The sequence below is a fragment of the Rhineura floridana genome, chromosome 2 (genome assembly GCF_030035675.1).
Source record: "Rhineura floridana isolate rRhiFlo1 chromosome 2, rRhiFlo1.hap2, whole genome shotgun sequence".
NCBI classification, from domain to species: Eukaryota; Metazoa; Chordata; class Lepidosauria; order Squamata; family Rhineuridae; genus Rhineura; species Rhineura floridana.
The window spans coordinates 105,083,731-105,098,216 of record NC_084481.1 but is presented as its reverse complement, the minus strand read 5'-3'; the positions used below and the strand labels follow the sequence as shown (position 1 = coordinate 105,098,216).

Below are 14,486 nucleotides of genomic sequence, written 5' to 3'. Positions count from 1 at the left end.
CCTGTTTAGGCCCAATCACCCTCCTAGCAGCTACTGGGCCTTCCCCCTTCTTCTCCCTCCAGTAGTCTGGAGTCCTCAGCTTTCTCCCTCCTGCACATCGATCATGCCCTATGCTGATTGCAGCCCATGTCTGGGGATCTCTCTGACTGCTGTGGCGGCTAGTAGTTGTGGACAGCTTTTCAACCACCGACTCCTTTACCGAGCACCAGAGCTTGCAACTGCAGCCCCGGTTATATCCTTGAGGTCTCTTCTCCCGACCACCATTTTGATTCTCTCTCCTTCCCATCATTGTGGTATCTCTCCTGACCGTCATTTTTATTTCTCTTTTCGTGCTGCCTTTATTTTTTAAACAGTTTCTCTTCTTTTTCCTCTAGTCGTGTTCATTCGCTCTTGTGTTTTTTCCTGTAATCGTGTTCATTGGCCTTGGTGTGTTTTTTAAAAAAATCCATGATTGTCTTCTATTTGGGTGTTCTGTATTTAGGCTCTGCCTTTTGATGTTTCCTTCCTTCCCACCTCTCCTCTTCCGGCAAGGCAAAAAAACCCACTTTATTTTATTTTGCTTTTTGGCTGCATACTGGGTGCAGTTAAATTTGTTCCTGTCTGCTTTTAAGACCTTATCGTGGCTGCATTTAGAGGTCAAACTGCTCCCCTCTACTCTCTGTGGTTAATTTTGGCCTCGCTAATCCACTGCGCCCGTCTACCTGTGTGTTGATTAACTAGGAGTCTATCCAACTAATGCCTGGTACTGCTCCCCTCTACTAAGTCGCTTCTCTTGGTTAAACAGAAGGCTTCAAGGAGAGCTTGCTACGTCAGTGTTCCTTCTTCCTGAGGCGGCTCATCAGAGGCTGTGGTGGAACAGCAGTCCCAAGAGCAGCACAGGCTGGAAGCACTCTTACCTGTTGACTCCTCTGTTGAGGAATTTGAAGGCTTTCCACCCCCATCTGCTGGGCAGGCCCCGGCTACTCTTCCCAGCTAAATGGTCTCTAAGGCTCAGATACTGCATAGGCTTCCATACAGTTCTCTCACCCACCTGCACCCTTTCAGCCCGAGCCCTCTGTTGAATCTCAGCTGTTGCCTGATCCACAAGCATCTCTTGACCCTCAATCTCCTTATGCTCCCTTGCAGAGTCTTCTCCTGAATTAGGCCTTCCTTGCTCATTTCAGAGATGCCCTGCTTGGGTCACTTATGGATGAACTTCAGAGGCCTTTTCCTGTGCCTGAGCCCCAAGTTCACTCTCTGCCTCCATCTGAGGAGCAAAGGGCATCATCCCCAAATCCCGTTGACATTCCCTGGTGAAGGGTCCGATGTTCTGTGGATACCGAGGCTGACCCACTGGATCCCTTCATCACTCTTGCTGATGTGGAGACTGAGCAGAGTGGTGAGTCAGAGGGGAAGAGGACCTATCACATCTTTTTCAGAGCTCGGACTATCATGCACTATTCCACAAGGCCCTAGCCACCTCGGAGCTAGAAAGTTTGGAACCCAAGCCATCATCTGCTCCTGTCAAGGGCACCAGGGTGTTGAGAACTCCTAAGTCTACTGTCCTTCCTTTCTGGTCCTGGACCCCCTGGACAGATTGGAGTGTGAGGAATGGGGCTATCCTCTCCAGACCCTCCGTGTGACGGCCTTCACAAACAAATTCTATTCCTTAGTTCCAGCCTTTATGGATTTCCTGAAAATAACGGCAGTGGATGGGCCCATTTTAAGCCTTGTCTCCAAATGTCTTCTCCCTAAAGAAAGGGATTCTCAATTCAAGGATGCTTCTGAGAGCAGACTAGATTTTGCCCTCAGGAAGACCCATGATGCCTCTGCATATGCAATTCAGGCAGCCTATGCTGCCTCATTGATCAGCAGAGCCTCCATGATGTGGTTGGATGAGGTAGTGGATGATTCTCAGCCCGATCCAGCTCAGCTCCGCAAGACCCAGTCAAGCTACACAAGGCCGCATCGTTTGTGGCAGATGTGACACTTGATGCTACGTAGTTTGCTGCCAGAGCTTATGTCCACAGGGGGGGTGGCTCACTGAACACTTTGGCTACACCATTGGGATGCCGACAATACTGTTCATATCAACCTTTCCACGGCTCCTTACTCTGGCTCCCTGCTGTTTGGGCATGAAGCCCTCAAGGCAGTGCTGGTGGATCCCAAAGATAAGAGCAAGCCTGTGTTGGCCACAACTAAGAGAGAGAATTGTTGTGCTGCTTGCAGGTCTTCTTCCTACCCCTACCAGCAGTCCTTTTGGGCCTGGTGGAAGGGGTCAGGATTTTTGGCCATCACAAAACTATTGGAACTGCATTTCCGTGTGCATTCTCAATACCAGCTGTCTGGGCGTCGGAGGAGGAGGTCAACTGCACCAGTACTGATGCCATTCTAGTTGGGGGCAGGCTTTTCCACTTTGCCAACATGTGGAGACATATTACAGTGGACACTTGGGTGAGAAACCCAGTGATTCACAGCTACTCTGTAGATTCCTCCCCATAGATTTCTTCCATCACCCATGTCCAAATCTCTGGAGAGATGTTCTGTGATGTTGGAAGTCATAGGTCACCTGCTCTCCATCAGAGTGATAGAACTTTTACTCAGGCATTTACTCCATCATTTCACTGTGCCCAAAAATGATTATTCATGGAGGGCGATCGTAGACCTCAAATTTCTCAACACCTTCCTCAGACGCTAGCATTTCAAGATGGAGTCTCTTGTCTATCATGGAAGCTCTCTGCAAAGGGGACTTCCTCACCTCTATTGATCTAAAGTAGACCTATCTTCATGTTCCCATCCTACCTGCCCGTTGGTGTTTCTGTGGTTCACTTACGGCCAGGACCATTTCGAATACCGAGCCTTACCATTTGGTCTTTCTTCAGCTCCACAAGTGTTCACAAAACTGATGGTGACCCTTGTAGTGCATCTCTGGCTCCAGGGTGTACGCATCTAACCCTACCTGGATGACCTGTTGGTGAGGGCACCTACCAGGGCTCAAGCCTGGGTCCATGTGCACCTCACCATAGCAGCTTGAAGGACCATGGCTTCCTCGTCAATCTGGAAAAGAGCCATCTTCATCCAACACATCTGGGGGCCATCTGGGGGCATATTGGACATGACCCGCGCTACAGTTTTTCTCACTCCTGAAAGAATAGCAACTACCATCCAGACAGCTCGCCATTTGACGTCTCACAAAACGGCAGATGTCATGTTCCTCACCAGAGTGCTGGGGCTGTTCATCTCCACCATCCACATTGTTCCCTGGGCTCGCCATCATACCTGACTCTCAAATGTGTGCTTCTTCTTTTCCAGCTGGATATTGCCAATTCCAGGCACAGAGGACTGCCACTGTCCCCGTTCCTGAGGGCATCATTTTGCTGGTGGATGCTGACTGCCAATCTGGTGAAAGGCACTCCCTTTCAAGAACTCAAGAGGAGCCTGATCACAACTGATGTCAGTCTTCTGGAGTGGGCCCCCCACTGCAACTCTTTCATTCAAGGGACTGGATGGCAACAGAAAGCATCAATCTAATAGAGCTCCAAGCAGTGTGACTAGCCCTCCTTCACTTTATCAGAAGTTTCCGCTGACTGACGTCAACATGAAGGTGCATTTGAACCATCGGGTGCATAAGATCAAAGGCCCTGCAAGCAGAATCGACCTTCATCTTCAACTGAGCCGAATGTTACCTATACTTCCTGAGGGTGGAGGACCTCCATGGTGATTTAAACATCACAGCAGACTGGCTCAGCAGGCAGCAGGTCCATCCTTGGAAGTGGAAACTGCATCCAGAAGTGTTCCACCAGCTGTATCACAGGTTTGGGCCTTTTACATTAAACCTCTTCGCCTCACCTCAGAATGCACAGCTCCCACGGTTTTTTACAAGGTACCAAGAAACGGAAGCAGAGGCAGTCAACACCCTCTCAACACCATGGCCGGAGGAATCCTTTATGCCTTCCCTCCAGTTCCTCTGCAGGCCCACATTATTCTGATGGCCTCCTTTTGGTCGCGTAGACCATGGTTCTCGGAGCTACTAACCCTCTCAATTCAGGATCCATGGGATCTGCTGTCCCAGGTGCCAATGTTTCATCCGGATCCTGAATGGTTGAATCTGATGGCCTGGGTATTGAGCGGCGCCACTTGAGAAGTTCAGGGCTTTCTAAGGGCATCATCATATCATGTTGACGTCCAGATGGCCCCCCACCATTCATATATACCAAAGCCCATGGTTAGCCTTTGCCAAGTGGTGCTTCAAGTGTCAGATTCGTCCTTCTGGTTCTATGGTCAGACACCTACTAGACTTCCTCCATACAGGGCTTTCCATGGGATTGCGGCCTAACACCCTGCATAGACAGGCCTCAGCCATTTCCTCCATCTTGTTAGCGTGACCTGGTCAGGCTTCCCTCAGATTGCATCCTCTTATCACCAGTAGCTAATCGTTTTCCATTCTGGAGTCTTCAGAAGGCCCTGCAACATCCTCCATTTGAGCCACTTTGATCTGTTCCGCTACGCCTATTTTCCTTTAAGCTGCTCTTCCTTGTGGCAATCACCTCTGCCCACAGAGCTTCTGATTTGGAGACCTTGTCCAGCACCTGTCACCTATGTGTTTTTCACAAGGATTCTGTGCTGCTACGTACAGATTAGGTGTTTCTCCCTAAGGTGCCTTCTGCCTTGCATTGCAGCAGGGACATCGTTCTTCCCTCCTTCTGCCCTCATCCAAACGATCCTCTTGAGAAAGCTTGGCTGTCTCTGGACATTCGTCGGGCCCTTAAAGTCTACCTTGCCAGGAGCAGGGAATCTCTATTCATATGCTTTCACCCAAGGACACTGGGCAGGAGGGTTGCCAGTTCCACGCTGTCACATTGGCTGTGTGCCTGTAATACCCTGGCCTGTGAGTCACTCAGAATTCCAGTGCCTCAAATTTACAGTCCATTCAACTAGGTCAGTGGCCACTATGGCTGCTTTTGCAACTAACGCTCCTATTTGCAGGGCTGCCATTTGGTCCACACCAAATCCCTTCATTAGGCACTATAAGGTAGATCGTTATGCTTCTGCCGACATTGCCTTCAGTAGGCATGTATTACAACAGGTATTGTCCTCCTCTTAGGCAGCCTGTGTTGTGCCCCAAACTGAGGGAGAGCTAGATTGGGGAGAGGAGTCAGATGAGGACGAGATCCCTTGGGAAGTTAGGGGAAGGGAGAATATCGGGGAGGGTTCTGACAGAACCCAGAATCGCATTCCCAGCACGTCCATGGATGCAGTTCACCTTCTGCAAGTCCGACGTCTGAGCAGTTGGGGGCAAGACTCTCTGGTCGCACCCTCCATGCCTGCACAGGAATCCCCGCTGGACACTTCCCAGCCAGTCAGCGTCCAGCTTCCAGAGCTGTGCTGTCACCTAGCGAAGCCCCCTTACTGATGTGCCGTTTGAGACTCACTCCACCTCCACCCCATGCGAGGAGGTGTGAGAAGAGAGACTTTCAAAAGGTGGAACTCAGGCGGAGTCGCTGTTTATGCGCGAAAACCTTCCCTACTTAAGCCAGTGACATCCAAGGCACAAGTGCTGAGTCAACTTTCCCCAAATGCTGCAGAGACTGCTTAGGATAGTTAGGAAAAGTAGTGAGTCAGAGTAGTCAGGTGTATGAAGCAGCCCACTTTGGATGTAACTATAACCTTAATAAAAAGAGAAAAAGACATCACCTCACCTCGGTCTGAATCCTTTGACTCTGGGCAGGACAGCCAGGGCCCACCCTACTGGAACTGCTTTGGCACATCCCCCCTGATGACATGCTACCTGAGGAAAATGGATATTGGTCTCACTGGAAAGGTGGCTTTCCCACGTATCATGCCATCAGGGCACTGCCTGTTGGGGGAGGCTGCCCGTTGGTCTGGAGGTTTGCGATCTGTGTATGTTTTCAAGGTGCATTGTTTTAAATGGTTGTTCTAACTGTTGGTAACCCTGTTTTCTCATAATGTTCTTACGCTGGGAGTCAAGATGGGTTATAGTTGTTTTGCTGTTCCTTCTAACTATTTTTTCCTTCAAGTTGAGTACAGTTCCTGTTTGCGACTCATCCAGAATGGACTGAGATCAGACCAGAAGGAGCAGCTAAAGTCTTGACTCCTGTACATTCCTGCCTTTGGACATTAGGTGGCACTAATACCCTCCTGATGGCATGATAATACATGGTTAATACATTTAATGCAGGCACTGCTTTGGCCTGGATACCCTAATTTTCAATAGTTAACTCCCATCATGTGCTTGCAGACCATTCCTTCACCAGCCTGGTGCCCTCCAGATGTTTTGGGCTACTGCTCCCATCAATCACAACCAGCACAGGCTGTCATAAGTCATTCTGTTAACAGTGCTGGGAAGGGAAAGAGGAGGGTTCCAAACCTGAGTTAATGAATGTTGTTGAATCTCTCCTGGCATCTTGTCTTTTCCTTGTGTTTAGCTTTTTAAACATATATAGAAGCCTGTGATGCAGTCCAGTTTTGGGATCCAAAGTAAGAGAAAGCTATAACAAGCAACTGGGCAAAGGCCTGGAAATAAATGTCTTACAAATGATTGGAAAGTATGAGTTTGTATGTGTATTTTTTCCTTTGGCAGATGTGCTACTTAAGGTCTGACAGCAGCTTTAAATCTGGAGAATACTATCCAGAGAAGTTGTTTCTTTCCAAGGCAAACCTTCAAGATGCAGGCGGCTATTGTGTCTTTTCTGCTCATCTCCTTATGTGTGTTTGAAAATGGTAGCTCCATCTTAAAGGAGAGTGGGGTCCAGGTAACACACATACATCTACTCAGTAACGAAAAGCATTGCAAACAAGCTTGTAAAGGCCCAACAGCTTCAGGTAAGATTACCATAACTACTTTCCTTTGGGGCAATAGGAGTCTGCCTGTACCATTCGCAGCATTTGTAATTATGGCTTGTACATATGCAGAAACTTAAATGACTTCACAGTTTTAGTCAAATTGAAAACAGAGCATCAGTTTTCCAGTTTTCTGGCTTGACTTTCTTTTAACAATGCAGCAAGCATAAAAGAGCTTTTGTGCATAATCCTAGCATGGAAATTGTGTTATATTACTTAACTTGCCCTACAGCCAAATGTCTCTATATTTAATCAAGTTTCACATTTTTCTGTGTCCTTCTTGCCCCATTACCTGAATGCCTTGTGGTCCTTGGAAAGTATTTAGAATCAAATTTGACATGGGCTTCAAGGGTCATTTAATTCAACCCCTTACATCTCTGGGATGTTCTTGATGAGGGATGGCCAACATGTAGCCCTCCAGATGTTGCTGGACTACATCCCTGCCTATTGCCCGTGTTGGCTGGGGCTGATGGGAGTTGGAACCTAACAACATTGGTAGGGTCATCGCTTAGCCACCCAGTTCTAGATTTAAACCATCCCTGACAGATGCTCATCCATTTTTTCCTCTTAAAAAGCCTTATGGGAAGAAGACTTCCGTTTTCTGACGGAACTGTGCTGCTGTATCCTAGACAGCTATTGTCTTGCTGACTGGTGGCAATTTTTTTACTATGACTGCTCTTCATGCCTCTGCCACCAGTCTTGTTTAAGGGCCTTTCGGAACTTACCATTTATAGTGGTATAGTTGCTGTTTGGTCTGATGAATTCAATTTGTAGCTGATTGCCTGCACTTTTGGTTATATGCCACTGTTATTAGAGAGTCAGTGCAAGGTTTTCCTATCCACATTAATGGTGGGTTATGCCCAAAGTGAGCGAAGTTCCATGGCTGTAGTCACATCCCTTACGTACCCTCCTGTTCCTCCATCCAGTAAATGACAGAGTTATGAGCATGAGCATGGAGATGGCCCTCTTGCATTTTGTTTTTTTTTTAACATAATGCTTAGTATTCCAGAATTCTAATCTTCTAGGAGTAGAAGAGGTTAGACAAGAGGGATGATGTGTGCCTGTCACTATAGCTCCTCCCGGAACTGAGCTTGCAAAATGTCAGCTTGCACTGGTCAGAGAGAAGTAGCACAAAACAGACATCTCCAAAACCAAACTCACCAACCCCCACCCCCTCCACACAAACTGGGACAATGCTTGTACACATGCCACACAAATGAAAATATTGAGGATTTGTATGTTTCCTGTTCTACTAACACTGTTTGCAGCAGAACTATTACTGTAACTGGACCACTTTGAATCCTTTAGTTACTTCCACACTGGCCCTTTTCTCTGAAATTATTATCCTCGTTCACTCACTTTTTACAGGGAAAAAAGACAATATTGTCAAATTGTTACAGTCCAGTATTTGTGTATTCATTCTATATATATTTAGGCCGTATTTGTGCCATTTCTTTCTTTAGTAAAACTCATTCTGGACAGGTAAAGCAATATTGAGGCTTAGCTCCATGCCATTAATTAAAAGTTTACTCCTTGTAGGTCCTGTTTCCTGTTGATAGTGGCAGGTAGATGGGTGATAATACTGCTGTATATGAAGACAGTCTTAACTACTGTAATTATTAATTTAGATTTATTCCCTGCCCATCACCCAAAAGTCCTAGGGTAGGGTCACAACAGTTTTAAAATACATCCTATATGATACCACCCTTTGAAATAGCCTCTTACTTGTTCCAGTGCCAGCTTGGGGGGGGGCATTAATTTCTGGTTTTGCTCCGGTCTTGTATGAAGTCCACTAATTAAAGCCTCCCTTTCTAACTGGAACAGAAAGTGACCAGGGGTAAATCAGGGGGCTATTCATCACAAATAATACCTGCATCAATCAACAAGGAGGAAAGGTTTCATTAATGTTACAGCGGGCCTGTTCACTGAACAGGACTTACTTGTGAGTAAACATTATAGAGAGAGATGAAAAAGGGCTTTGCTGGATAAATTTAGTGCTATTTTAAGTGCTAAGGCTTAAACAGTTTTTAATATTGTATTTTATTTTTTTGTGCGACCTGCACTGGTACTTTCTGGTGAAGGACAGGTAATATATGTAATAATAATAACTGAAACATCAATTTTTATTCCACTTCTAGTTAATTCCAGAAAAACAATGCCTCAGAACTGATAAATGGCTCTCGTGTGTGAGCTAAGACCTGAAAGAAAAATGATGGTTTTTTTATCTCATTAGCAAAGTTTAAACTCTGTTTGGGTAGATTATATGATTCATTTTATTCCTAATGAGAGTGATGTGATGATCTTCCTTTCCTGTGTCATATTCTAGGTAATCGCTACTGCTGGTCAGTGCTGTATCAGAGCTGCTGTGTCCTCCTGCGCTGTCCACAGCTGAGTGCATGTCAGAATGCCAGCACACAGGATATAAAAGAACTAATGGGAGGTAATTTGGATTTAATGGAAGGGTTCTTTGTCAGACACCTCCTTCTCCTGCTGAAGCTGCTACTACTGGGCTGATTCATAAGGCAACATTCTCTGATGTTACCTTCCAGATGTTTACAGGGTTTAAAAGGGTCTCTATCAGATTGCCAAGTTCTGTCATTGTTAAGAGAGGTAAAGGTCCTGGAGGTTGTGGTTACAGATTATTTTGTGAGCTTGATTATTTATATTAAAGTCATATATCCACCTTTCTAGGCAAAATATTCAAGGTTGCTTAAGATAAAGCAATATATAACAATATAAAGTATAATCAAACAATAAAACTAACAACAATAAAAACAGAAGAATCAGAAGATCAAAAAAACCAGTTGGAGGAGAACTAGCAAAAAAAAATCTTCCAAAATAAAATTTCAGCATGAAAGCTGGCAATGAAGAAAATACTCTGGGGAGAGTATTCTATCATCTGGAATCCAAGATGGAAAGGGCCTTTTTCCTTGTCCCCAGGAGTTGAACTTCTGTTAGAACAGGTACAGAGAGAAAGATCTTGGAAGCTGAGTGAAGTTCTTGAGCCAACTTATGTAATAGGAGGTGAATGCCGGGGCCCTTGGGCATCAGCTTGCCCTGGGCCCCAGCGTGTGTGTGCACATGCGCACGCACGCACATGGCCCCTCACGCCCCCCACCTACCTGTCTGCTGTCTTTTACCGTTGCCCTTAACGAAGATGGCGGCCACAGTTTCCCTAAGGGGATGACGCCTCCGCCACCATCTTTGTTGATGGCATGCATGTGTGCTACGCACGCGCATCTCTGCCATCAACTAAGATGGCGGCAGGGGCTTCAGTACCTTAGGGAAACTGCAGCCGCCATCTTCGTTAAGGGCAATGGTAAAAGACAGCAGACAGGTAGGTGGGGGGGCTGCGGATCACGGAAGGGGAGCAGAGGGGCGACTGATGGGGCCCCTGTAGCTCCAGGGGCCGTCAGCCCAGTGTCCCACCTGGCTGCCCTTTAGAACCGGCCCTGTTGCTGAGTTACCCTAGGGTTTAGTGTTTTAAAGGCTAATGCCAGCAGCTTGAGTTACTAAACTTCCAATCTTGTTTGGAGGACTGAATTTGGCAGCTGAAGATATTTCTCTTAAAAGAGACTACATCTAATCAGCTAATGAGTCCTAGAGAAGGTTAGCTCAGCTAACAAAGCCTGTATTTATTGGGGAGTAGGAGGATGGGATCATCACACCATGGTCTTCACCAGCACCTGACAAAAGTGAGCACAAGCAAAGGCCAAGGGATGACTGAAATGCCCCTCTATCTTCTAGTGCTTTAGAGCCCAGCAGAGAGTGTGGATTGAAGCTCATGGAACTGAGGGAGCAGTGCACTCTTCTATGAAAGGAGAGGGCTCTTCCATGAGGGTGGGGGCTGACACTACCAATCCTAGAGATACCCTGTCTAACAGGACATTTTCATCCTGTGAAGGAAATGAAGTTGTATGGATTTGAAACTACATGATTTAGGGTGTTCCCATTTTAAAAGTGCCTCTGCCATTTCTCCTGTGTGCCTCTTTCATTTTATCATTGCACCCATATTTTCCTGAAGAAAGGAGGTAGTTTTGGCATCCACGTCCTGTTGGCTTTCAAGCCAGAAATGGGAGGCTGTGTGTGTAATCGGAGTGGTTCTAGCATCAGCGGCTAACACTGGATTTTGTGGCAGAAGGGTCTTCTGCTGTAATTACGAGTGACACTGTAACAAAATGAAGCACATTAGGAACTGGGAAATCAGCCTTGTAAAGAGTCTGTGAGAGTTCTGCTGTGCATGTGCTTTTTAAAGGGCAGTTTTTCATGGTTGTTTCTGGTGTTTTAAATGCTTTTCAGAAACTTAGCTGCCATGTTAAGTTGAACATGTTCTTGCAGCCAAGAGCCAGTAATATTGCTGAGGAGTACTTTTCTTCATTTTCTTTCCAATATGTAGGTGAGTGGGCATGCTTTTGAGGTTGAGTGATAGAAGGACAAACATCTGGTGTCCCAGGATCTCAATCAAGCCCTTGGAGGCTACCCGTCTAGTTCCCAATATGGTCTCCAATCCCAAGCACACACCCACATCTACTCAGCAACACCCCTAAAGTACAGCTCTTAAGATACTTACCTACTGGCATTTTTCGAGCCCACTCCTGATTATATCTTTGTTTTCTTGTTTCTGTGGTGGAAGCAGAGGCCCAGGCCAAGTGATTTTTTAAAGCCCTCTTCGCTAGTATGATTAACAGAGGTTTTGACCTTTTATGCATCTCCCTATATGTCTCAACTGCTCCCTGCAAGCAGACAGGGCTTAAGCAGTTGAGGTGTGTGAGGGAGAACTCCAACAAAGTCTATGTTCCTGCTCACACTGGACAATGAGGTTAAAGATCCATTTGCCTATGTCTTGGTTTGTGGCAGTTGGTGGAACCAGTTTTGCCATCAGCCCATCCTTAATTTGAAATATGACATCTGTTAATAATGTTCTGCTAGTCAGATGTGGATGAGAATGCTGTACTGAAACAAACTGTGTGTACACAGCTAACCAACAATAATGATGTTAGACCACTGAAGATGTTTGTTTCTGTCATAACTAGTCTGAAAGATCCATGTGACCAATTGTTTAAAATATTTCCAATATCTGCTCTCTTAACACTAGTTGTATTTGTGTGTGAGTGTGTGTGTGTATAGACACACCACCATCTAGTGCATGTCCATAGATCCAAATCAAAGCTTGGTTGTTGTGGCTGGTTAATTCTGTGGCTCTCATTCACTGTAAGTAAATCGGAGGTGACACCCATCAAGTACAGCTCTTAAGACACTTATCAACTGTTATTTTTCAAGCCCACTCCTGATTATGTCTTTGGTTTTTTGTTTGGCCAGAATTTGTGATCCGTAAAAGGAGAGAGCATCCTGCAAGCCATCAGACACGTAACACAGAGAAGTCTAATCAAGAGCACGAGCTGCTGAATGATACGGAGCTTGCTAAGACAGAAGGAGAAATGCCTCTTTCACCAACTGTAACAAGGAAGGTAGCAGAAGATACTGCAGTCAGTGCAACAGAGGTGATTGCATCCATTACGAATAAGCCTGCCACTACCACCCCTGTCATCACCACCATCTCCCAAACTAGAGCAAGAGCCATGACCACAATTGGTAGCAGCGTAACTCTTAGCATTCCAAATACCTCTTCTGTTCCCAGCATCCCCACTCAGACTACGTCAAAACCTATCATACCTTTCCTTTCAAATGAAAGTGCTATTACTGTTAATACATCAAGTTCAAAAGAGACACAAGATGTTAAGATCATTTTGGGAGCAACTGAAACAACAGACACTCCTCCTAGGGCTATTGCTTCTGCTTTGACCACAGCAACAAAAATGTTAGTGCTTCCCACATCCCCCAAAACAGTTACTGCACTTAGCACTCCTGTACCAGTAAACTCTAGTAGTGTTAGAAATAGCTCGTCTACAGATGCAGCCTCCCACAGTCCACCGGCTTCAGGCTCCCACAGTCCACTGGCTTCAACAGTCACAAGCATGTCTCAAACAACTACGAGACCAACCTCGGCAGGAACAAAGTCAGCTCAACTGACAACAATTGTAACTGACAAGGCAAAATCAGCTCCAGACAGGGAAACTCCTACTGTCTCTGCCAAGGGGGCTGAAACCTCCACAACTACAGAGCAATCTGAGATTATGAGTCAACCAGTGATGGCAACAACTTACATACATTTCTTGTCAGTGTTTGCAACTAGAAGTCCAATAGCACCTCCCAAGTCAACAACCCTAAAACAAGGCCAAGACCAGTGGGATATAGGTAGTGAAGGTAGCTATCGGCCGGTAGATGTCAGTTTGCTCTCAGCCGTGCTTCTGTTTGGAGTTCTATTTTTTGTAACAATTGTAGTCTTATTTGCCATACAGGCCTATGAGAGCTACAGGAAGAAAGACTACACTCAAGTGGACTACCTAATCAATGGGATGTATGCAGACTCAGAGATGTGAAAGCGGTAGGCAAGAGGCATAATATACTGTTGGGGGAAGCTGAAAGCCTAGGGTGGCTATTCTTTCAGTTCCCTGTTCTGCCTATAAGACCAATGGAAAGTGCTTCCAAATTTCTTTTGGTGCAATGTAGGAGAAATGCCATGTATTCTACTTTTAAAAGTATTTTTTTAACTATCAGTTACAGGTTGCCATAGATATATTATTTCTCAGTTATCATTTCTGTTGTGCTAGTTTTGTTTGCTATTGCAAAGAGACATTAATGCTGCAGGCGGCCCTCCTCTGAGAACTCCGATGCTTCCTAGGATCACTTCCTCAGGTTCTGTTAATGCCCTACCTATCCCTACGCAACAAAAGTGAAAAGGGGTGTCCCCACACATGCAAGTTGCATCGGGACTGTGTCAATTACTGCTAGACCAAATGACTGACCAAGGCCTGGCAGCATTGGATTAGCTGGCACAGTCCCAAAAGCGTGACAAGCGCCCCCTCCCTTGGCATAGGTTGCGACCTCTTCATTATGGTACGTTTCACTTTCCTACTTTTAGTTACAGCACTAAACCAGCCATGGGGGAAGCTGCTGGCTCAAAATGCAATCTAAGAGTGATGCTTATTGGCCAGTTGTGTGTCTTGACATTTCTGGATGGAAAACTCTTTAGAACTGTGAAGCATTCCTAATGCTTCCTGTCCAGGGTAATGTTGGTGGGGCAGGCATCTTGTTTCAGGGAGCTCTCTGCTTGTTAAAAATGTGTATGCTAAACCATGTTCATGCCGTGCTATTTCCTGATTGTGAAAGTTCTTTCCTGAGGTGCTTCTGCATCTTTATATGATTTATTTTTGTACCATTCACTAAATAAATGAGGCCCTGTAGGGCATGTAAAGATTTACTGGCTCTATTTCCCTCCTCCTTCCCCCGTTTTGCCCCTCCTCAATTCCTCCTATAAGGCTTTCTAACTACCCAAATTTACAAGCAAACTGAATCCTTTCTTTCTACGGTTCCAAGCATTCCTGTTGCCTTGATCAAGCCATTCATGCTTTTTTCCCTCATCTATGTGATTCCCCCACCCAATCCCCATCTATCTCAGTCTTATGAATTGTTCCCAGTCCACAGGCCATGTATACAAGCAGCCGTGGATTTCAGGGTTGTTGAGCCTTTGTGGCCCACAGTCTGAATTAGGAGGGTTAACAATAAATGCAGAAAGTTCCAGTCTT

At 45.9% G+C, this 14,486-nt stretch overlaps 1 protein-coding gene across 15 annotated transcripts in view; it reads left to right on the top strand.

Annotated features, from left to right (window-relative positions):
• The window catches only part of C2H11orf24 (chromosome 2 C11orf24 homolog), a 57,805-nt gene extending 43,648 nt beyond the window's left edge, over positions 1-14,157 (top strand). For all 15 annotated transcript variants that reach the window (XM_061609964.1, XM_061609969.1, XM_061609961.1 and 12 more), the window contains 3 exons: positions 6,581-6,822; positions 9,167-9,280; positions 12,160-14,157. In XM_061609964.1, coding sequence (XP_061465948.1) covers positions 6,666-6,822; positions 9,167-9,280; positions 12,160-13,280 — 1,392 coding nt within the window. In that variant the 5' untranslated portion in view covers positions 6,581-6,665 and the 3' untranslated portion in view covers positions 13,281-14,157. The remainder of the gene's footprint in view (positions 1-6,580; positions 6,823-9,166; positions 9,281-12,159) is intronic.
• The last annotated feature ends 329 nt before the right edge of the window (positions 14,158-14,486 follow it).